Source organism: Pelobates fuscus, chromosome 8, assembly GCF_036172605.1.
Source record: "Pelobates fuscus isolate aPelFus1 chromosome 8, aPelFus1.pri, whole genome shotgun sequence".
Classification (NCBI taxonomy): Eukaryota; Metazoa; Chordata; class Amphibia; order Anura; family Pelobatidae; genus Pelobates; species Pelobates fuscus.
In genome coordinates, this window is record NC_086324.1 from 164,357,585 (window position 1) to 164,379,816 (window position 22,232).

General features: G+C 43.5%; 1 protein-coding gene across 1 annotated transcript in view; it reads right to left on the minus strand.

Annotated features, from left to right (window-relative positions):
- The window catches only part of MYO15A (myosin XVA), a 127,560-nt gene that overhangs the window by 5,530 nt on the left and 99,798 nt on the right, over window positions 1-22,232 (minus strand). The window contains exons 52-58 of the mRNA XM_063430655.1: window positions 8,501-8,573; window positions 8,247-8,320; window positions 5,023-5,105; window positions 4,027-4,157; window positions 3,858-3,952; window positions 3,449-3,526; window positions 2,457-2,553 (exon numbers count right to left, since the gene is read on the minus strand). Coding sequence (XP_063286725.1) covers window positions 2,457-2,553; window positions 3,449-3,526; window positions 3,858-3,952; window positions 4,027-4,157; window positions 5,023-5,105; window positions 8,247-8,320; window positions 8,501-8,573 — 631 coding nt within the window. The remainder of the gene's footprint in view (window positions 1-2,456; window positions 2,554-3,448; window positions 3,527-3,857; window positions 3,953-4,026; window positions 4,158-5,022; window positions 5,106-8,246; window positions 8,321-8,500; window positions 8,574-22,232) is intronic.

Genomic DNA, 22,232 nt, shown 5'->3' on the forward strand with positions numbered 1-22,232 from the left:
CTTGTATCCAGAGACAACATGCATCACCACGTCGCTTTCTGTTACATTAAATCTATACATTCAAAGTTACCCTTTAATCTGGAAGTTTTGGAGAACTGACAAGAGAATTGCACATTTTAGCCCAAATCAGTCAAGTTGGAGAAAGAGCCATTTGGAGAATTTCCTTTTTCGAACTTGGATATTTTGACGTAAAATTTTAACTTCTCTTGTCAGTTCTCCACAGTCAGCGGTTTGTGAATAAATCGGACTGTGTTAGTGAAATTACCAGCGTTTATACAGTTTAAATGATAAACTCCGGTTCATTGCCACATGCTCCATCTGCATCAATGCTCTCCTACAAATCCAAGCATAGCATTATATGCCGTCACAGAAAGCACAACTGTCATCATACCTTGACACTGTTGGCTGAAATCGTAAAGTAAAAAAATGAGTCTATGCCTTGTCAATCCTAGTGTACAGGTGATATCTTACATGTGATACGTGCACTTTAAAGGGGCTCTTTAAGTACCATAACCACTGCAGCTTATCACTACAGCTAAAGCAATGTTAACATAGAGACAAAGTTGAGTGGCTAATTTGGAGGATAACTTTTGTATTAGCTGAGTCGCAACAGAGGAACCTGTAGGCTCTGGAAACATTATAATCAGTTGTGCCTTTAGTGCTTAGAGCAGGGGTAGGCAACCTACGGCACTAGTGCCATGCACGGCACTCGAGGTGTCTTTGCACGGCACTCAAGGCTGCTAGAGCCAAACAGGCTCTGGCCTATCAGGAGTCCCAGTAAAATTTCAGATATCTGCTAATCCGAAAAGGTAGTGAAGGACAATCCTCAATTTATGCATTGCAGCATGTAGAGGAAGTAATCTCAGATCACTTCCTCCCAGCACTTCTGAATAGGAATCCACACTGTAGTAGAGCAGCTCACAGTTGCTGTTGCAGCTCCTATCCTTAACATTCCCGTGGCCGGCCTAGTCCCCACTGGAAGCCACCCACACTGCTAGATATACACAGAAATGCACTATTTCCTCCCACAAAGAGAGGAGCGCGCGGGAAAGAAGAGTAGGCTGATTGGAGGGGGGCTGGCTGAGAGCTCTAGACTCCAACTCCCAACACCTTCAGCCACCAGCAGGAAAGGTAGGATACTGGAGGGTGGGTTTTAAAGTGTATGTCTGTGTCAGTATGTCTGTCAGTGTGTGTGTGTTAGTATGTCTGTGTGTGTGTGTGTGTGTCTTTGTGTGTCAGTATATCTGTGTGTGTGTCAGCATGTCTGTGTGTCAGTATGTGTCAGTATGTCTGTGTGTGTCAGTATATCTGTGTGTGTGTGTGTGTCAGTATGTTTGTATGTCAGCATGTCTGTGAGTGTGTCAGTATGTCTGTGTGTGTATCTGTGTGTGTGTGTGCGCATTTCAGTGTGTATAGATCTGTGTGTGTGTGTGTGTATATGTGCATACATCTCAGCATTCACACACTAACACTACACACAAATACACCCCTGCATTCAAATTTCAACACTACGTACAAACACATGTCTGTGTTACACACCAAAATTATATGTAAATTCAAAATTCATTCAAAAACCAACACTACACAAATACATGCTTGCAATCACGCCAACACCACATACAAACATATTCCATAAAAAACCTGTTTACATTCAAACACACAAAAACTGCTTAGTGCTAAATACAGACCTGCAAACATGGGTAAATGGTAGAGCCCCAGCTGTCAATGCATTTCTGGAGTTGCACGACAGATGGGGATCTACCTTTTAATCACCCGTGCAACAGGGAGACCCCCAAAAATTCTTGCACCTCTCTACTTTTGGTACACCACTGTGTTGAGATGGAGGACGTGATTGCATGCCTGAGGAGGGGGGACAGGGTCCAGGGGGCCCCAAGCAAATGCTTTGCCCAGGGTCCAGTCACTATTAAAGACGGCCCTGCTTATACGCACAAATGCAACGATACAAAGCAATTACAGTAAAAATAACAGAAGCAGAATACGGCAGCATACACCCCTGGATTAAAAAAAAAAAAAAAAAAAATAGGACCGGCACGCTACAGGACATCACAATCCTGTATCGGCACAGTGCTGCTAAAAGGTTGCCTACCCCTGGCTTAGAGTGTCCATTTAAACAACTAAGCATGGCTTTAATCCTGCCCCACTTCCCCACATGAGAGAAAACATTTTATGCTGATCACGTCAAGGACAAGCCAGAAGATGGCAAACAGCATCATTCAATATGTACATGGGACAATGAAGACAGTTCAGTTTTATCCCATGAAATCCTGGCCGTCCGTTCAGCTACCTCCAGATTTTTCTTTTTTATGGCATTTCCCAATCCTCCTTCTCCTTTAGCCAGGAAGTGGGTGAGATATCCCAGCCAATTATGTGAGCCAAGGGGAAGTGACACCTGTGCATGTTTCCCTACCTTAGCAATGGGAAATCCTCTGACTTACCTCTGTTGGTTACAGCAAAAATAGCGTATTCACTAAATGCTTCATCCTTGTGCACTCCCATTTCCATGCAGATTTCCTCTACAACATCAAACGCCACCTGTCCCAAAACAGCTTGTTATTGCTGTACTACTACAAGAAGTATGATGTCCGCACTAACACAGACACATAACTAGCACTTCAAATGCAGAGAAACCCTAAATCTCACATTACAATACTGAACAAAATAGAAAATAAATAAATGAAAAAATGTTATATAGATATATATAAAAAAAGGTTATTCTGAATATAGTAAAGCAGTTAGAGGGTACAGAGGTCAATTTTATTTAGCTAAATGGCATTTATTACAAAATTGGAATGTAAATGAGACCAGCCTTCATATGTTTCACTGTCCAATAAGGTATAGCGTCAGACATTCCTGCTTTTTCCTGATTAATTTTGGATTTCTCCGGTCCATCACCAGAGATATCCCATGATGCCTATCTCCTCAATGTTTTTTTATCCCGTGAATATGTTTGCATGCTTGTACAGTGATTTTTGTGGCGTGTTACAATGCATAAATACACACAAAGTGAATACGACATTGATAACAGCATGCCAATATGTCACACCACCATACATACACAGTGATGTCCTTACCGAAGAGTCAAAGGACAAAGGCAGGCTAGTGACTGGCTGGATGCCAACACGAGAATCAGGAGTTAAACAGGAATTGCCAGAGGTAGGAATATGCTACTTCCAGGCAGATTCCAATGGGAGGAAGGAAAGTCTGTGTAAAATAGCGAGGCAGCTGTCTTTTACAGAACTGCTTATATGACTTCTATTTTGGTTACGTAAGCAATTTATATAAAAAATAAATAAATAAGAAAACGTGATCACAGTATTCCTTTAACCCCTTAAGGACACATGACATGTGTGACATGTCATGATTCCCTTTTATTCCAGAAGTTTGGTCCTTAAGGGGTTAAAGAGGAGAAAGATAAGTTTCTACTAACTGAACAAGTCTTTATCTTCAAATGCCTCTCAATTCCTCCCGGCAAAAGGAAGAGCTGTCTCTTAGAGCTCCTTCCGGCCTGTGAGCAAAAGAAACATCTGATTAGATCACTTGGAATAAGTCCAACGATAAACATGAGAGTAACAAATTAAACAACAATAAAAAAAAAAAAAAAAATGTAAAATCCATTAAGATTAGGGAGCCTAAACATTGTGTATATATGTAGATGTTCTTAACAATGTTTTCAGCATCTGATGGGCCGACAGCTACACTGTATCCACTTCTTTGATGTCATCCAATCACAGTGATGCGATTCTGGGCCTATTTTTACTATTGAAACTGTAGGCACGTTTAAGGAATGAATCAACTTACCACTGGTAAACTCAATGTCCATAGTCTCAATAACTTACCACCATGGCTTTCAGCTCCATAGTGCTAGGATATACTGTGCGGCCTCCATATTGCAGTGTCTTGCGCAGGTTCTGCTCACAAGCCTTTGCAATCCCTGGACAATGTGACACAACAATAGTTAATACCCTATAGCACAGTGCCATCGGCCTTGCACTGATTCGTAGTTACCTTGGAAATGTAAACCTGGACTCCGGCAGGTATCTTGGAGGAACTTGAACAAGTAAGGCTTGAGGACCTCCGAACATTTGTAATAAGCTGTCAGTATGTATAGGAGTCTCCACCCTCTCTGACACGAGTCTCTGAATAAAAGATAAAGCAGGTAAGTGGTCACAGCATTGGCCATATTCAGCAGATTAAAACAAGCCAGGAGGCTAAAGAGATGGATCGTATCCCTCACTTAAAGGGATACTCCAGACCTCAAGCTCTTTAGCTTGCTCAATTGCTTTATGTATGCAAAGTGTGTCCTCTTTTATCATTTTACAATAGAATAGAAATTGGCATGTTTATAAATTCAACTTGTTCCATCCCCCCTAGCTGTCAAACAACTAGTCCTGTTACTTCCTGGTTTGGTTAGCTCAGTGGATCTAAACTCAGGAGGCAGCAATTGCCCAGAGCACCTGCCATCCAAAGACTTCTAATTGAGCTGCATTGGGAAGACTGTGATTGGACAGCACCACAAAGTCTGGGCGGGGTTAAAAGGGGAGGGCTTGTAAAGGCTGTAGATTAGAGATCTGCAGCTTTTGCTCCAAAACGTTAAATGCATGCATGTTTTCATTGGGGTTATATCTACTAAGCAGCAATTTTTTATTTATTTTGGCCAGTGGAGTGGAGTGTCCCTTTAAAGAATTCACAACTGCGTGGAGCTGATAGTACTAAATAAACAGAATGTTCCATACTGGGAAAATATATTTTGGAACAGTAAAGCATGTCATTGGTTAGCATGGCGTTATATAATAATATATGTGCACAATACATTTCCTGTGATACTACAAAGCAAACTGCATACTAACAGGGTTATTCACAAACGTGAGAATACACGTGCCTATTTATTTTTGATATAGAAAATGGCTTCCATTCACTACACATCCTTTGTAGTACAAACATATAGACAGTTGTTTAACCGCGGAGGAACCTCCTCGCGCATGCGGCAGTCTTGGTACTCACGTTTTAGTACTGGCGTTATCTGTGACCTGTTTGATGATCTGGCAATACCCTTCATCTTTCAGGACCTCGTGCTCCCCACACAGCTGCAATGACATGTGACAAACTGTCAGCTTGTCCCCTGCGTCCACGTGTCAAGGATTTAAATAGCCACTTGGGTTACTTGCACTTATTGTTATATTTCATTCTCCAACATGAAAAGAGGGGACACAGCAGCCAGAACAAGTTGGGGAGAGTAATGGAGGAAAGGTATTATGTAATCAGGTGAACACGTCTGTCCTTATTTTAATCAATAAGTACCACATTTTTCTAGCTCAATATTTACATTTACAAAGTGGACATATAACAATTGCATGCTGTATCGTTAAGATTTACTGGGTTTCCCTTTTCGCAACTATACCTAAACCACATAAAAACACAGTGCTTAAAACCTATAGCCTGAAAACGTACTCTCAGATAAGTCATTATAAATTCCATAAAACCAACCAACGTAAATGTAGTGTGCAGCCAAAGTAGACCCATCCAAATAGCGAAACTATTGGAGTGAAATGCTCATATTTGTCAATTTTTTCTGTATTTCACCTCTGAACTTCGAGCTGTTGCATGAGTTTCGCTTGACGGCTGATGTTAGGTCCCCACACTCCCCACGGCTTACCTCGATCTCCCACTCCACAACTCCCGCTCTCCTTACAGAGATGTCAATCTCCTTAGAGATTTGGTCTGACCAATTTGACATCGCAAATTGGTAGCGAGCCTACTTCCCTGCTTCAGTGGCAGTGCCACGATTTCCTCACGCCCCCGAACTGGCCGGGAAGGGCTTCCCCAATTTGGTGTGGTGGATGGGCTGGGTCTCTGCAGGATCCAGCCTTCCTGGGCACACGCATGTTGGGAAGGTACTCCTAAAGGGGTATGGGGTGGTATAAGTAGGTAGGTGTGTCAGGAGCCCAGGGATGATTTGGAAAGGGCATATCCTATCTCACATATAGAACAGTCTGTCACCATGTTTGGCCCCTGATTGCTGGGATTTGAGTTAGTGTACAAGACGCCATGTTTGACCCCTGATTGCTGGGATTTGAGTTAGTGTAGGAGATGCCGTGTTTGACCCCTGATTGCTGGGATTTGAGTTAGTGTAGGAGATGCCATGTTTGACCCCTGATTGCTGGGATTTGAGTTAGTGTAGGAGATGCCATGTTTGACCCCTGGTTGCTGGGATTTGAGTTAGTGTACAAGACGCCATGTTTGACCCCTGATTGCTGGGATTTGAGTTAGTGTATGAGACCCCATGTTTGACCCCTGGTTGCTGGGATTTGAGCTAGTGTAGGAGATGCCATGTTTGACCCCTGATTGCTGGGATTTGAGTTAGTGTAGGAGATGCCATGTTTGACCCCTGGTTGCTGGGATTTGAGTTAGTGTACAAGACGCCATGTTTGACCCCTGATTGCTGGGATTTGAGTTAGTGTATGAGACCCCATGTTTGACCCCTGATTGCTGGGATTTGAGTTAGTGTAGGAGATGCCATGTTTGACCCCTGATTGCTGGGATTTGAGTTAGTGTAGGAGATGCCATGTTTGACCCCTGATTGCTGGGATTTGAGTTAGTGTATGAGACCCCATGTTTGACCCCTGATTGCTGGGATTTGAGTTAGTGTAGGAGACCCCATGTTTGACCCCTGATTGCTGGGATTTGAGTTAGTGTAGGAGATGCCATGTTTGACCCCTGATTGCTGGGATTTGAGTTAGTGTACAAGACGCCATGTTTGACCCCTGATTGCTGGGATTTGAGTTAGTGTATGAGACCCCATGTTTGACCCCTGATTGCTGGGATTTGAGTTAGTGTAGGAGATGCCATGTTTGACCCCTGATTGCTGGGATTTGAGTTAGTGTACAAGACGCCATGTTTGACCCCTGATTGCTGGGATTTGAGTTAGTGTATGAGACCCCATGTTTGACCCCTGATTGCTGGGATTTGAGTTAGTGTAGGAGATGCCATGTTTGACCCCTGATTGCTGGGATTTGAGTTAGTGTAGGAGATGCCATGTTTGACCCCTGATTGCTGGGATTTGAGTTAGTGTATGAGACCCCATGTTTGACCCCTGATTGCTGGGATTTGAGTTAGTGTAGGAGATGCCATGTTTGACCCCTGATTGCTGGGATTTGAGTTAGTGTACAAGACGCCATGTTTGACCCCTGATTGCTGGGATTTGAGTTAGTGTATGAGACCCCATGTTTGACCCCTGATTGCTGGGATTTGAGTTAGTGTAGGAGATGCCATGTTTGACCCCTGATTGCTGGGATTTGAGTTAGTGTAGGAGATGCCATGTTTGACCCCTGATTGCTGGGATTTGAGTTAGTGTAGGAGATGCCATGTTTGACCCCTGATTGCTGGGATTTGAGTTAGTGTAGGAGATGCCATGTTTGACCCCTGATTGCTGGGATTTGAGTTAGTGTAGGAGATGCCATGTTTGACCCCTGATTGCTGGGATTTGAGTTAGTGTATGAGACCCCATGTTTGACCCCTGGTTGCTGGGATTTGAGTTAGTGTAGGAGATGCCATGTTTGACCCCTGATTGCTGGGATTTGAGTTAGTGTACAAGACGCCATGTTTGACCCCTGATTGCTGGGATTTGAGTTAGTGTAGGAGATGCCATGTTTGACCCCTGATTGCTGGGATTTGAGTTAGTGTATGAGACCCCATGTTTGACCCCTGATTGCTGGGATTTGAGTTAGTGTAGGAGATGCCATGTTTGACCCCTGATTGCTGGGATTTGAGTTAGTGTAGGAGATGCCATGTTTGACCCCTGATTGCTGGGATTTGAGTTAGTGTAGGAGATGCCATGTTTGACCCCTGATTGCTGGGATTTGAGTTAGTGTAGGAGATGCCATGTTTGACCCCTGATTGCTGGGATTTGAGTTAGTGTATGAGACCCCATGTTTGACCCCTGGTTGCTGGGATTTGAGCTAGTGAATGAGACAACATGATTGACCCCTGATTGTTGGTATTTAGTGTAGGAGACATCGTATTTGACCCCTATTTGTGGAGGGAGTTCCGTCCAGACAATGTACAATGTTACCCCAAAATTATGGCTCTCCACTTGCTTTGAAGAAGAACTAGAGCTGGTGAGTTAGTTAGAACCCCTTTTTATTGCTCCAGAAAATGAGATTTCCTTCCTAGGTATGGCAGATAGGCCCTCAGCATTATAATGGCAGAGCGTGAAACGGACACTTTACCTTTAAGGCAGTGCAGACGGCGTCCAGCTCAGACTGACCTTTCATGGGAGCGTCTCCCATAAACCTCATCACAGCTGCAAGAGACGGAGATCAGAATCAGCCACATTTTTTATATATTTAATACAATTAAGCCATTATTATGTTAACACCATTTCCAGTTCAGTGACAGGTTTATCATCCTTCCTCCCATGTGTACATTTAATACACTGAATTCATATTGCTCTATATCCAAACTATGTATGAGAGAGTTTTACCCATGAAAACCTCTGCGGCGACCCGATTCATGTTGCTGTCGCTGAATTCAATGAGGGATTCTTGGATGGGATTCTACACAGAAAAGAGTAGAAAATCCATTGATATAAATGATAATATAGAAAAAGCCAATGCCCATCGGTGGCAAGAACTGGAGTATAGTGATATATGCCATCCCAGCATTGTGTAAAGCTAGATGTTACCGCTGCATGGTGTGTAGCTATATATCACTCAGTATTGTGTAAAGCTAGCTGTTACCGCTGCATGGCGTGTAGCTATATATCACTCAGCATTGTGTAAAGCTAGCTGTTACCGCTGCATGGTGTGTAGCTATATATCACTCAGTATTGTGTAAAGCTAGCTGTTACCCCTGCATGGTGTGTAGCTATATATCACTCAGTATTGTGTAAAGCTAGCTGTTACCGCTGCATGGCGTGTAGCTATATATCACTCAGTATTGTGTAAAGCTAGCTGTTACCGCTGCATGGTGTGTAGCTATATATCACTCAGTATTGTGTAAAGCTAGCTGTTACCGCTGCATGGCGTGTAGCTATATATCACTCAGCATTGTGTAAAGCTAGCTGTTACCGCTGCACGGCGTGTAGCTATATATCACTCAGTATTGTGTAAAGCTAGCTGTTACCGCTGCATGGCGTGTAGCTATATATCACTCAGTATTGTGTAAAGCTAGCTGTTACCGCTGCATGGTGTGTAGCTATATATCACTCAGTATTGTGTAAAGCTGGCTGTTACCGCTGCATGGCGTGTAGCTATATATCACTCAGCATTGTGTAAAGTTGGCTATTACCGCTGCATGGTGTGTAGCTATATATCACTCAGCATTGTGTAAAGCTAGCTGTTACCGCTGCATGGCGTGTAGCTATATATCACTCAGCATTGTGTAAAGTTGGCTATTACCGCTGCATGGTGTGTAGCTATATATCACTCAGCATTGTGTAAAGTTGGCTATTACCGCTGCATGGTGTGTAGCTATATATCACTCAGCATTGTGTAAAGCTAGCTGTTACCGCTGCATGGCGTGTAGTTATATATCACTCACTATTGTGTAAAGCTAGCTGTTACCGCTGCATGGTGTGTAGCTATATATCACACAGTATTGTGTAAAGCTAGCTGTTACCGCTGCATGGCGTGTAGCTATATATCACTCAGTATTGTGTAAAGCTAGCTGTTACCGCTGCATGGCGTGTAGCTATATATCACTCAGCATTGTGTAAAGCTAGCTGTTACCGCTGCATGGTGTGTAGCTATATATCACTCAGTATTGTGTAAAGCTAGCTGTTACCCCTGCATGGTGTGTAGCTATATATCACTCAGTATTGTGTAAAGCTAGCTGTTACCGCTGCATGGCGTGTAGCTATATATCACTCAGTATTGTGTAAAGCTAGCTGTTACCGCTGCATGGTGTGTAGCTATATATCACTCAGTATTGTGTAAAGCTAGCTGTTACCGCTGCATGGCGTGTAGCTATATATCACTCAGCATTGTGTAAAGCTAGCTGTTACCGCTGCACGGCGTGTAGCTATATATCACTCAGTATTGTGTAAAGCTAGCTGTTACCGCTGCATGGCGTGTAGCTATATATCACTCAGTATTGTGTAAAGCTAGCTGTTACCGCTGCATGGCGTGTAGCTATATATCACTCAGCATTGTGTAAAGTTGGCTATTACCGCTGCATGGTGTGTAGCTATATATCACTCAGCATTGTGTAAAGCTAGCTGTTACCGCTGCATGGCGTGTAGCTATATATCACTCAGCATTGTGTAAAGTTGGCTATTACCGCTGCATGGTGTGTAGCTATATATCACTCAGCATTGTGTAAAGTTGGCTATTACCGCTGCATGGTGTGTAGCTATATATCACTCAGCATTGTGTAAAGCTAGCTGTTACCGCTGCATGGCGTGTAGTTATATATCACTCACTATTGTGTAAAGCTAGCTGTTACCGCTGCATGGTGTGTAGCTATATATCACACAGTATTGTGTAAAGCTAGCTGTTACCGCTGCATGGCGTGTAGCTATATATCACTCAGTATTGTGTAAAGCTAGCTGTTACCGCTGCACGGCGTGTAGCTATATATCACTCAGTATTGTGTAAAGCTAGCTGTTACCGCTGCATGGTGTGTAGCTATATATCACTCAGTATTGTATAAAGCTAGCTGTTACCGCTGCATGGCGTGTAGCTATATATCACTCAGTATTGTGTAAAGCTAGCTGTTACCGCTGCACGGCGTGTAGCTATATATCACTCAGTATTGTGTAAAGCTAGCTGTTACCGCTGCATGGTGTGTAGCTATATATCACTCAGTATTGTGTAAAGCTAGCTGTTACCGCTGCATGGCGTGTAGCTATATATCACTCAGTATTGTGTAAAGCTAGCTGTTACCGCTGCATGGCGTGTAGCTATATATCACTCAGTATTGTGTAAAGCTAGCTGTTACCGCTGCATGGCGTGTAGCTATATATCACTCAGTATTGTGTAAAGCTAGCTGTTACCGCTGCACGGTGTGTAGCTATATATCACTCAGTATTGTGTAAAGCTAGCTGTTACCGCTGCATGGTGTGTAGCTATATATCACTCAGCATTGTGTAAAGCTGGCTGTTACCGCTGCATGGCGTGTAGCTATATATCACTCAGCATTGTGTAAAGCTAGCTGTTACCGCTGCATGGCGTGTAGCTATATATCACTCAGTATTGTGTAAAGCTAGCTGTTACCGCTGCATGGCGTGTAGCTATATATCACTCAGTATTGTGTAAAGCTAGCTGTTACCGCTGCATGGTGTGTAGCTATATATCACTCAGTATTGTGTAAAGCTGGCTGTTACCGCTGCATGGCGTGTAGCTATATATCACTCAGTATTGTGTAAAGCTGGCTGTTACCGCTGCATGGTGTGTAGCTATATATCACTCAGTATTGTGTAAAGCTAGCTGTTACCGCTGCATGGTGTGTAGCTATATATCACTCAGCATTGCGTAAAGTTGGCTATTACCGCTGCATGGCGTGTAGCTATATATCACTCAGTATTGTGTAAAGCTGGCTGTTACCGCTGCATGGCGTGTAGCTATATATCACTCAGTATTGTGTAAAGCTAGCTGTTACCGCTGCATGGCGTGTAGCTATATATCACTCAGTATTGTGTAAAGCTGGCTGTTACCGCTGCATGGCGTGTAGCTATATATCACTCAGTATTGTGTAAAGCTAGCTGTTACCGCTGCATGGCGTGTAGCTATATATCACTCAGTATTGTGTAAAGCTAGCTGTTACCGCTGCATGGCGTGTAGCTATATATCACTCAGTATTGTGTAAAGCTAGATGTTACCGCTGCATGGCGTGTAGCTATATATCACTCAGTATTGTGTAAAGCTAGCTGTTACCGCTGCATGGCGTGTAGCTATATATCACTCAGTATTGGGTAAAGCTAGCTGTTACCGCTGCATGGTGCATAGCTATATATCACTCAGTATTGTGTAAAGCTGGCTGTTACCGCTGCATGGCGTGTAGCTATATATCACTCAGTATTGTGTAAAGCTAGCTGTTACCGCTGCATGGTGTGTAGCTATATATCACTCAGTATTGTGTAAAGCTAGATGTTACCGCTGCATGGCGTGTAGCTATATATCACTCAGTATTGTGTAAAGCTAGCTGTTACCGCTGCACGGCGTGTAGCTATATATCACTCAGCATTGTGTAAAGCTAGCTGTTACCGCTGCATGGTGTGTAGCTATATATCACTCAGTATTGTGTAAAGCTAGATGTTACCGCTGCATGGCGTGTAGCTATATATCACTCAGTATTGTGTAAAGCTAGCTGTTACCGCTGCACGGCGTGTAGCTATATATCACTCAGCATTGTGTAAAGTTGGCTATTACCGCTGCATGGCGTGTAGCTATATATCACTCAGTATTGTGTAAAGCTGGCTGTTACCGCCGCACGGTGTGTAGCTATATATCACTCAGCATTGTGTAAAGCTAGCTGTTACCGCTGCATGGCGTGTAGCTATATATCACTCAGTATTGTGTAAAGCTAGATGTTACCGCTGCATGGCGTGTAGCTATATATCACTCAGTATTGTGTAAAGCTAGCTGTTACCGCTGCATGGTGTGTAGCTATATATCACTCAGTATTGTGTAAAGCTGGCTGTTACCGCTGCATGGCGTGTAGCTATATATCACTCAGCATTGTGTAAAGCTGGCTGTTACCGCTGCATGGTGTGTAGCTATATATCACTCAGTATTGTGTAAAGCTAGCTGTTACCGCTGCATGGCATGTAGCTATATATCACTCAGTATTGTGTAAAGCTAGCTGTTACCGCTGCATGGCGTGTAGCTATATATCACTCAGTATTGTGTAAAGCTAGCTGTTACCCCTGCATGGCGTGTAGCTATATATCACTCAGTATTGTGTAAAGCTAGCTGTTACCGCTGCATGGCGTGTAGCTATATATCACTCAGTATTGTGTAAAGCTAGCTGTTACCGCTGCATGGTGTGTAGCTATATATCACTCAGTATTGTGTAAAGCTAGCTGTTACCGCTGCATGGTGTGTAGCTATATATCACTCAGCATTGTGTAAAGCTAGCTGTTACCGCTGCATGGCGTGTAGCTATATATCACTCAGTATTGTGTAAAGCTAGCTGTTACCGCTGCATGGCGTGTAGCTATATATCACTCAGTATTGTGTAAAGCTAGCTGTTACCGCTGCACGGCGTGTAGCTATATATCACTCAGCATTGTGTAAAGTTGGCTATTACCGCTGCATGGTGCATAGCTATATATCACTCAGTATTGTGTAAAGCTAGCTGTTACCGCTGCATGGCGTGTAGCTATATATCACTCAGTATTGTGTAAAGCTGGCTGTTACCGCCGCACGGTGTGTAGCTATATATCACTCAGCATTGTGTAAAGCTAGCTGTTACCGCTGCATGGCGTGTAGCTATATATCACTCAGTATTGTGTAAAGCTAGATGTTACCGCTGCATGGCGTGTAGCTATATATCACTCAGTATTGTGTAAAGCTAGCTGTTACCGCTGCACGGCGTGTAGCTATATATCACTCAGCATTGTGTAAAGCTAGCTGTTACCGCTGCATGGCGTGTAGCTATATATCACTCAGTATTGTGTAAAGCTAGCTGTTACCGCTGCATGGCGTGTAGCTATATATCACTCAGTATTGTGTAAAGCTAGCTGTTACCGCTGCATGGTGTGTAGCTATATATCACTCAGCATTGTGTAAAGTTGGCTATTACCGCTGCATGGTGTGTAGCTATATATCACTCAGTATTGTGTAAAGCTAGCTGTTACCGCTGCATGGCGTGTAGCTATATATCACTCAGCATTGTGTAAAGCTAGCTGTTTCCGCTGCATGGTGTGTAGCTATATATCACTCAGTATTGTGTAAAGCTAGCTGTTACCGCTGCACGGCGTGTAGCTATATATCACTCAGTATTGTATAAAGCTAGCTGTTACCGCTGCATGGCGTGTAGCTATATATCACTCAGTATTGTGTAAAGCTAGCTGTTACCGCTGCATGGTGTGTAGCTATATATCACTCAGCATTGTGTAAAGCTAGCTGTTACCGCTGCATGGCGTGTAGCTATATATCACTCAGCATTGTGTAAAGCTAGCTGTTACCGCTGCATGGTGTGTAGCTATATATCACTCAGTATTGTGTAAAGCTAGCTGTTACCGCTGCATGGCGTGTAGCTATAGATCACACAGTATTGTGTAAAGCTAGCTGTTACCGCTGCATGGCGTGTAGCTATATATCACTCAGTATTGTGTAAAGCTAGCTGTTACCGCTGCACGGCGTGTAGCTATATATCACTCAGTATTGTGTAAAGCTAGCTGTTACCGCTGCATGGCGTGTAGCTATATATCACTCAGTATTATGTAAAGCTAGCTGTTACCGCTGCATGGCGTGTAGCTATATATCACTCAGTATTGTGTAAAGCTAGCTGTTACCGCTGCATGGCGTGCAGCTGTATAGCACTCAGCATTGTGTAAAGTTGGCTATTACCGCTGCACGGTGTGTAGCTATATATCACTCAGTATTGTGTAAAGCTAGCTGTTACCGCTGCATGGCGTGTAGCTATATATCACTCAGTATTGTGTAAAGCTAGCTGTTACCGCTGCATGGCGTGTAGCTATTTATCACTCAGTATTGTGTAAAGCTAGCTGTTACCGCTGCATGGTGTGTAGCTATATATCACTCAGTATTGTGTAAAGCTAGCTGTTACCGCTGCATGGCGTGTAGCTATATATCACTCAGTATTGTGTAAAGCTAGCTGTTACCGCTGCACGGCGTGTAGCTATATATCACTCAGTATTGTGTAAAGCTAGCTGTTACCGCTGCATGGTGTGTAGCTATATATCACTCAGCATTGTGTAAAGCTAGCTGTTACCGCTGCATGGCGTGAAGCTGTATAGCACTCAGCATTGTGTAAAGTTGGCTATTACCACTGCACGGTGTGTAGCTATATATCACTCAGTATTGTGTAAAGCTAGCTGTTACCGCTGCATGGCGTGTAGCTATATATCACTCAGCATTGTGTAAAGCTAGCTGTTACCGCTGCATGGCGTGTAGCTATATATCACTCAGTATTGTGTAAAGCTAGCTGTTACCGCTGCATGGCGTGCAGCTGTATAGCACTCAGCATTGTGTAAAGTTGGCTATTACCGCTGCACGGTGTGTAGCTATATATCACTCAGTATTGTGTAAAGCTAGCTGTTACCGCTGCATGGCGTGTAGCTATATATCACTCAGTATTGTGTAAAGCTAGCTGTTACCGCTGCATGGCGTGCAGCTGTATAGCACTCAGCATTGTGTAAAGTTGGCTATTACCGCTGCATGGCGTGTAGCTATATATCACTCACTATTGTGTAAAGCTAGCTGTTACCGCTGCATGGCGTGTAGCTATATATCACTCAGTATTGTGTAAAGCTAGCTGTTACCGCTGCATGGCGTGTAGCTGTATAGCACTCAGCATTGTGTAAAGTTGGCTATTACCGCTGCACGGTGTGTAGCTATATATCACTCAGCATTGTGTAAAGTTGGATATTACCGCTGCATGGCGTGTAGCTATATATCACTCAGTATTGTGTAAAGCTAGCTGTTACCGCTGCACGGCGTGTAGCTATATATCACTCAGTATTGTGTAAAGCTAGCTGTTACCGCTGCATGGCGTGTAGCTATATATCACTCAGTATTGTGTAAAGCTAGCTGTTACCGCTGCATGGTGCATAGCTATATATCACTCAGTATTGTGTAAAGCTAGCTGTTACCGCTGCATGGCGTGTAGCTATATATCACTCAGTATTGTGTAAAGCTAGCTGTTACCGCTGCATGGTGCATAGCTATATATCACTCAGTATTGTGTAAAGCTAGCTGTTACCGCTGCATGGTGTGTAGCTATATATCACTCAGTATTGTGTAAAGCTAGCTGTTACCGCTGCATGGCGTGTAGCTATATATCACTCAGTATTGTGTAAAGCTAGCTGTTACCGCTGCATGGTGCATAGCTATATATCACTCAGTATTGTGTAAAGCTAGCTGTTACCGCTGCACGGTGTGTAGCTATATATCACTCAGTATTGTGTAAAGCTAGCTGTTACCGCTGCATGGCGTGTAGCTATATATCACTCAGTATTGTGTAAAGCTAGCTGTTACCGCTGCATGGCGTGTAGCTATATATCACTCAGTATTGTGTAAAGCTAGCTGTTACCGCTGCATGGTGCATAGCTATATATCACTCACTATTGTGTAAAGCTAGCTGTTACCGCTGCATGGTGTGTAGCTATATATCACTCAGTATTGTATAAAGCTAGCTGTTACCGCTGCATGGTGTGTAGCTATATATCACTCAGTATTGTGTAAAGCTAGCTGTTACCCCTGCATGGCGTGTAGCTATATATCACTCAGTATTGTGTAAAGCTAGCTGTTACCGCTGCATGGCGTGTAGCTATATATCACTCAGCATTGTGTAAAGCTAGCTGTTACCGCTGCATGGTGTGTAGCTATATATCACTCAGTATTGTGTAAAGCTAGCTGTTACCGCTGCATGGCGTGTAGCTATATATCACTCAGTATTGTGTAAAGCTAGCTGTTACCGCTGCATGGTGTGTAGCTATATATCACTCAGTATTGTGTAAAGCTAGCTGTTACCGCTGCATGGCGTGTAGCTATATATCACTCAGTATTGTGTAAAGCTAGCTGTTACCGCTGCATGGTGCATAGCTATATATCACTCACTATTGTGTAAAGCTAGCTGTTACCGCTGCATGGTGTGTAGCTATATATCACTCAGTATTGTATAAAGCTAGCTGTTACCGCTGCATGGTGTGTAGCTATATATCACTCAGTATTGTGTAAAGCTAGCTGTTACCGCTGCATGGTGCATAGCTATATATCACTCAGTATTGTATAAAGCTAGCTGTTACCGCTGCATGTTGTGTAGCTATATATCACTCAGTATTGTGTAAAGCTAGCTGTTACCGCTGCATGGCGTGTAGCTATATATCACTCAGTATTGTGTAAAGCTAGCTGTTACCGCTGCATGGCGTGTAGCTATATATCACTCAGCATTGTGTAAAGCTAGCTGTTACCGCTGCATGGCGTGTAGCTATATATCACTCAGTATTGTGTAAAGCTAGCTGTTACCGCTGCATGGCGTGTAGCTATATATCACTCAGTATTGTGTAAAGCTAGCTGTTACCGCTGCACGGCGTGTAGCTATATATCACTCAGTATTGTGTAAAGCTAGCTGTTACCGCTGCATGGCGTGTAGCTATATATCACTCAGCATTGTGTAAAGCTAGCTGTTACCGCTGCATGGCGTGTAGCTATATATCACTCAGTATTGTGTAAAGCTAGCTGTTACCGCTGCATGGCGTGTAGCTATATATCACTCAGTATTGTGTAAAGCTAGCTGTTACCGCTGCACGGCGTGTAGCTATATATCACTCAGTATTGTGTAAAGCTAGCTGTTACCGCTGCATGGCATGTAGCTATATATCACTCAGTATTGTGTAAAGCTAGCTGTTACCGCTGCATGGCGTGTAGCTATATATCACTCAGTATTGTGTAAAGCTAGCTGTTACCGCTGCATGGCGTGTAGCTATATATCACTCAGTATTGTGTAAAGCTGGCTGTTACCGCTGCATGGTGTGTAGCTATATATCACTCAGTATTGTGTAAAGCTAGCTGTTACCGCTGCACGGCGTGTAGCTATATATCACTCAGTATTGTGTAAAGCTAGCTGTTACCGCTGCATGGCGTGTAGCTATATATCACTCAGTATTGTGTAAAGCTAGCTGTTACCGCTGCATGGCGTGTAGCTATATATCACTCAGCATTGTGTAAAGCTAGCTGTTACCGCTGCATGGCGTGTAGCTATATATCACTCAGTATTGTGTAAAGCTAGCTGTTACCGCTGCATGGCGTGTAGCTATATATCACTCAGTATTGTGTAAAGCTAGCTGTTACCGCTGCACGGCGTGTAGCTATATATCACTCAGTATTGTGTAAAGCTAGCTGTTACCGCTGCATGGCGTGTAGCTATATATCACTCAGTATTGTGTAAAGCTAGCTGTTACCGCTGCACGGCGTGTAGCTATATATCACTCAGTATTGTGTAAAGCTAGCTGTTACCGCTGCATGGCGTGTAGCTATATATCACTCAGCATTGTGTAAAGCTGGCTGTTACCGCTGCATGGCGTGTAGCTATATATCACTCAGTATTGTGTAAAGCTAGCTGTTACCGCTGCATGGTGTGTAGCTATATATCACTCAGTATTATGTAAAGCTAGCTGTTACCGCTGCATGGTGTGTAGCTATATATCACTCAGTATTGTGTAAAGCTAGCTGTTACCGCTGCATGGTGTGTAGCTATATATCACTCAGTATTGTGTAAAGCTAGCTGTTACCGCTGCATGGCGTGTAGCTATATATCACTCAGTATTGTGTAAAGCTAGCTGTTACCGCTGCACGGCGTGTAGCTATATAATCACTCAGTATTGTGTAAAGCTAGCTGTTACCGCTGCATGGCGTGTAGCTATATATCACTCAGTATTGTGTAAAGCTAGCTGTTACCGCTGCATGGTGCATAGCTATATATCACTCAGTATTGTGTAAAGCTAGCTGTTACCGCTGCACGGTGTGTAGCTATATATCACTCAGTATTGTGTAAAGCTAGCTGTTACCGCTGCACGGCGTGTAGCTATATATCACTCAGTATTGTGTAAAGCTAGATGTTACCGCTGCATGGCGTGTAGCTATATATCACTCAGTATTGTGTAAAGCTAGCTGTTACCGCTGCATGGCGTGTAGCTATATATCACTCAGTATTGTGTAAAGCTAGCTGTTACCACTGCATGGCGTGTAGCTATATATCACTCAGCATTGTGTAAAGCTAGATGTTACCGCTGCATGGTGTGTAGCTATATATCACTCAGCATTGTGTAAAGCTAGCTGTTACCGCTGCATGGCGTGTAGCTATATATCACTCAGTATTGTGTAAAGCTAGATGTTACCGCTGCATGGTGTGTAGCTATATATCACACAGTATTGTGTAAAGCTAGCTGTTACCGCTGCATGGTGTGTAGCTATATATCACTCACTATTGTGTAAAGCTAGCTGTTTCCGCTGCATGGTGTGTAGCTATATATCACTCAGTATTGTGTAAAGCTAGCTGTTACCGCTGCACGGCGTGTAGCTATATATCACTCAGTATTGTGTAAAGCTAGCTGTTACCGCTGCATGGCGTGTAGCTATATATCACTCAGCATTGTGTAAAGCTAGCTGTTTCCGCTGCATGGTGTGTAGCTATATATCACTCAGTATTGTGTAAAGCTAGCTGTTACCGCTGCACGGCGTGTAGCTATATATCACTCAGTATTGTGTAAAGCTAGCTGTTACCGCTGCATGGTGTGTAGCTATATATCACTCAGTATTGTGTAAAGCTAGCTGTTACCGCTGCATGGTGTGTAGCTATATATCACTCAGCATTGTGTAAAGCTAGCTGTTACCGCTGCATGGCGTGTAGCTATATATCACTCAGCATTGTGTAAAGCTGGCTGTTACCGCTGCATGGCGTGTAGCTATATATCACTCAGCATTGTGTAAAGCTAGCTGTTACCGCTGCATGGCGTGTAGCTATATATCACTCAGTATTGTGTAAAGCTAGCTGTTACCGCTGCATGGCGTGTAGCTATATATCACTCAGCATTGTGTAAAGCTAGCTGTTACCGCTGCATGGTGTGTAGCTATATATCACTCAGTATTGTGTAAAGCTAGCTGTTACCGCTGCATGGCGTGTAGCTATATATCACTCAGTATTGTGTAAAGCTAGCTGTTACCGCTGCATGGTGTGTAGCTATATATCACTCAGTATTGTGTAAAGCTAGCTGTTACCGCTGCATGGTGTGTAGCTATATATCACTCAGCATTGTGTAAAGCTAGCTGTTACCGCTGCATGGCGTGTAGCTATATATCACTCAGCATTGTGTAAAGCTAGCTGTTACCGCTGCATGGTGTGTAGCTATATATCACTCAGTATTGTGTAAAGCTAGCTGTTACCGCTGCATGGCGTGTAGCTATAGATCACACAGTATTGTGTAAAGCTAGCTGTTACCGCTGCATGGCGTGTAGCTATATATCACTCAGTATTGTGTAAAGCTAGCTGTTACCGCTGCACGGCGTGTAGCTATATATCACTCAGTATTGTGTAAAGCTAGCTGTTACCGCTGCATGGCGTGTAGCTATATATCACTCAGTATTATGTAAAGCTAGCTGTTACCGCTGCATGGTGTGTAGCTATATATCACTCAGCATTGTGTAAAGCTAGCTGTTACCGCTGCATGGCGTGCAGCTGTATAGCACTCAGCATTGTGTAAAGTTGGCTATTACCGCTGCACGGTGTGTAGCTATATATCACTCAGTATTGTGTAAAGCTAGCTGTTACCGCTGCATGGCGTGTAGCTATATATCACTCAGTATTGTGTAAAGCTAGCTGTTACCGCTGCATGGTGTGTAGCTATATATCACTCAGTATTGTGTAAAGCTAGCTGTTACCGCTGCATGGCGTGTAGCTATATATCACTCAGTATTGTGTAAAGCTAGCTGTTACCGCTGCATGGCGTGTAGCTATATATCACTCAGTATTGTGTAAAGCTAGCTGTTACCGCTGCATGGTGTGTAGCTATATATCACTCAGTATTGTGTAAAGCTAGCTGTTACCGCTGCATGGCGTGTAGCTATATATCACTCAGTATTGTGTAAAGCTAGCTGTTACCGCTGCATGGCGTGTAGCTATATATCACTCAGTATTGTGTAAAGCTAGCTGTTACCGCTGCATGGTGTGTAGCTATATATCACTCAGTATTGTGTAAAGCTAGCTGTTACCGCTGCATGGCGTGTAGCTATATATCACTCAGTATTGTGTAAAGCTAGCTGTTACCGCTGCACGGCGTGTAGCTATATATCACTCAGTATTGTGTAAAGCTAGCTGTTACCGCTGCATGGCGTGTAGCTATATATCACTCAGTATTATGTAAAGCTAGCTGTTACCGCTGCATGGTGTGTAGCTATATATCACTCAGCATTGTGTAAAGCTAGCTGTTACCGCTGCATGGCGTGCAGCTGTATAGCACTCAGCATTGTGTAAAGTTGGCTATTACCACTGCACGGTGTGTAGCTATATATCACTCAGTATTGTGTAAAGCTAGCTGTTACCGCTGCATGGCGTGTAGCTATATATCACTCAGTATTGTGTAAAGCTAGCTGTTACCGCTGCATGGCGTGTAGCTGTATAGCACTCAGCATTGTGTAAAGTTGGCTATTACCGCTGCACGGTGTGTAGCTATATATCACTCAGCATTGTGTAAAGTTGGATATTACCGCTGCATGGCGTGTAGCTATATATCACTCAGTATTGTGTAAAGCTGGCTGTTACCGCTGCATGGTGTGTAGCTATATATCACTCAGCATTGTGTAAAGCTAGCTGTTACCGCTGCACGGCGTGTAGCTATATATCACTCAGTATTGTGTAAAGCTAGCTGTTACCGCTGCATGGCGTGTAGCTATATATCACTCAGTATTGTGTAAAGCTAGCTGTTACCGCTGCATGGTGCATAGCTATATATCACTCAGTATTGTGTAAAGCTAGCTGTTACCGCTGCATGGCGTGTAGCTATATATCACTCAGTATTGTGTAAAGCTAGCTGTTACCGCTGCATGGTGCATAGCTATATATCACTCAGTATTGTGTAAAGCTAGCTGTTACCGCTGCATGGTGTGTAGCTATATATCACTCAGTATTGTGTAAAGCTAGCTGTTACCGCTGCATGGCGTGTAGCTATATATCACTCAGTATTGTGTAAAGCTAGCTGTTACCGCTGCATGGTGCATAGCTATATATCACTCAGTATTGTGTAAAGCTAGCTGTTACCGCTGCACGGTGTGTAGCTATATATCACTCAGTATTGTGTAAAGCTAGCTGTTAGCGCTGCATGGTGTGTAGCTATATATCACTCAGCATTGTGTAAAGCTGGCTGTTACCGCTGCATGGTGTGTAGCTATATATCACTCAGTATTGTGTAAAGCTAGCTGTTACCGCTGCATGGTGTGTAGCTATATATCACTCAGCATTGTGTAAAGCTGGCTGTTACCGCTGCATGGTGTGTAGCTATATATCACTCAGTATTGTGTAAAGCTAGCTGTTAC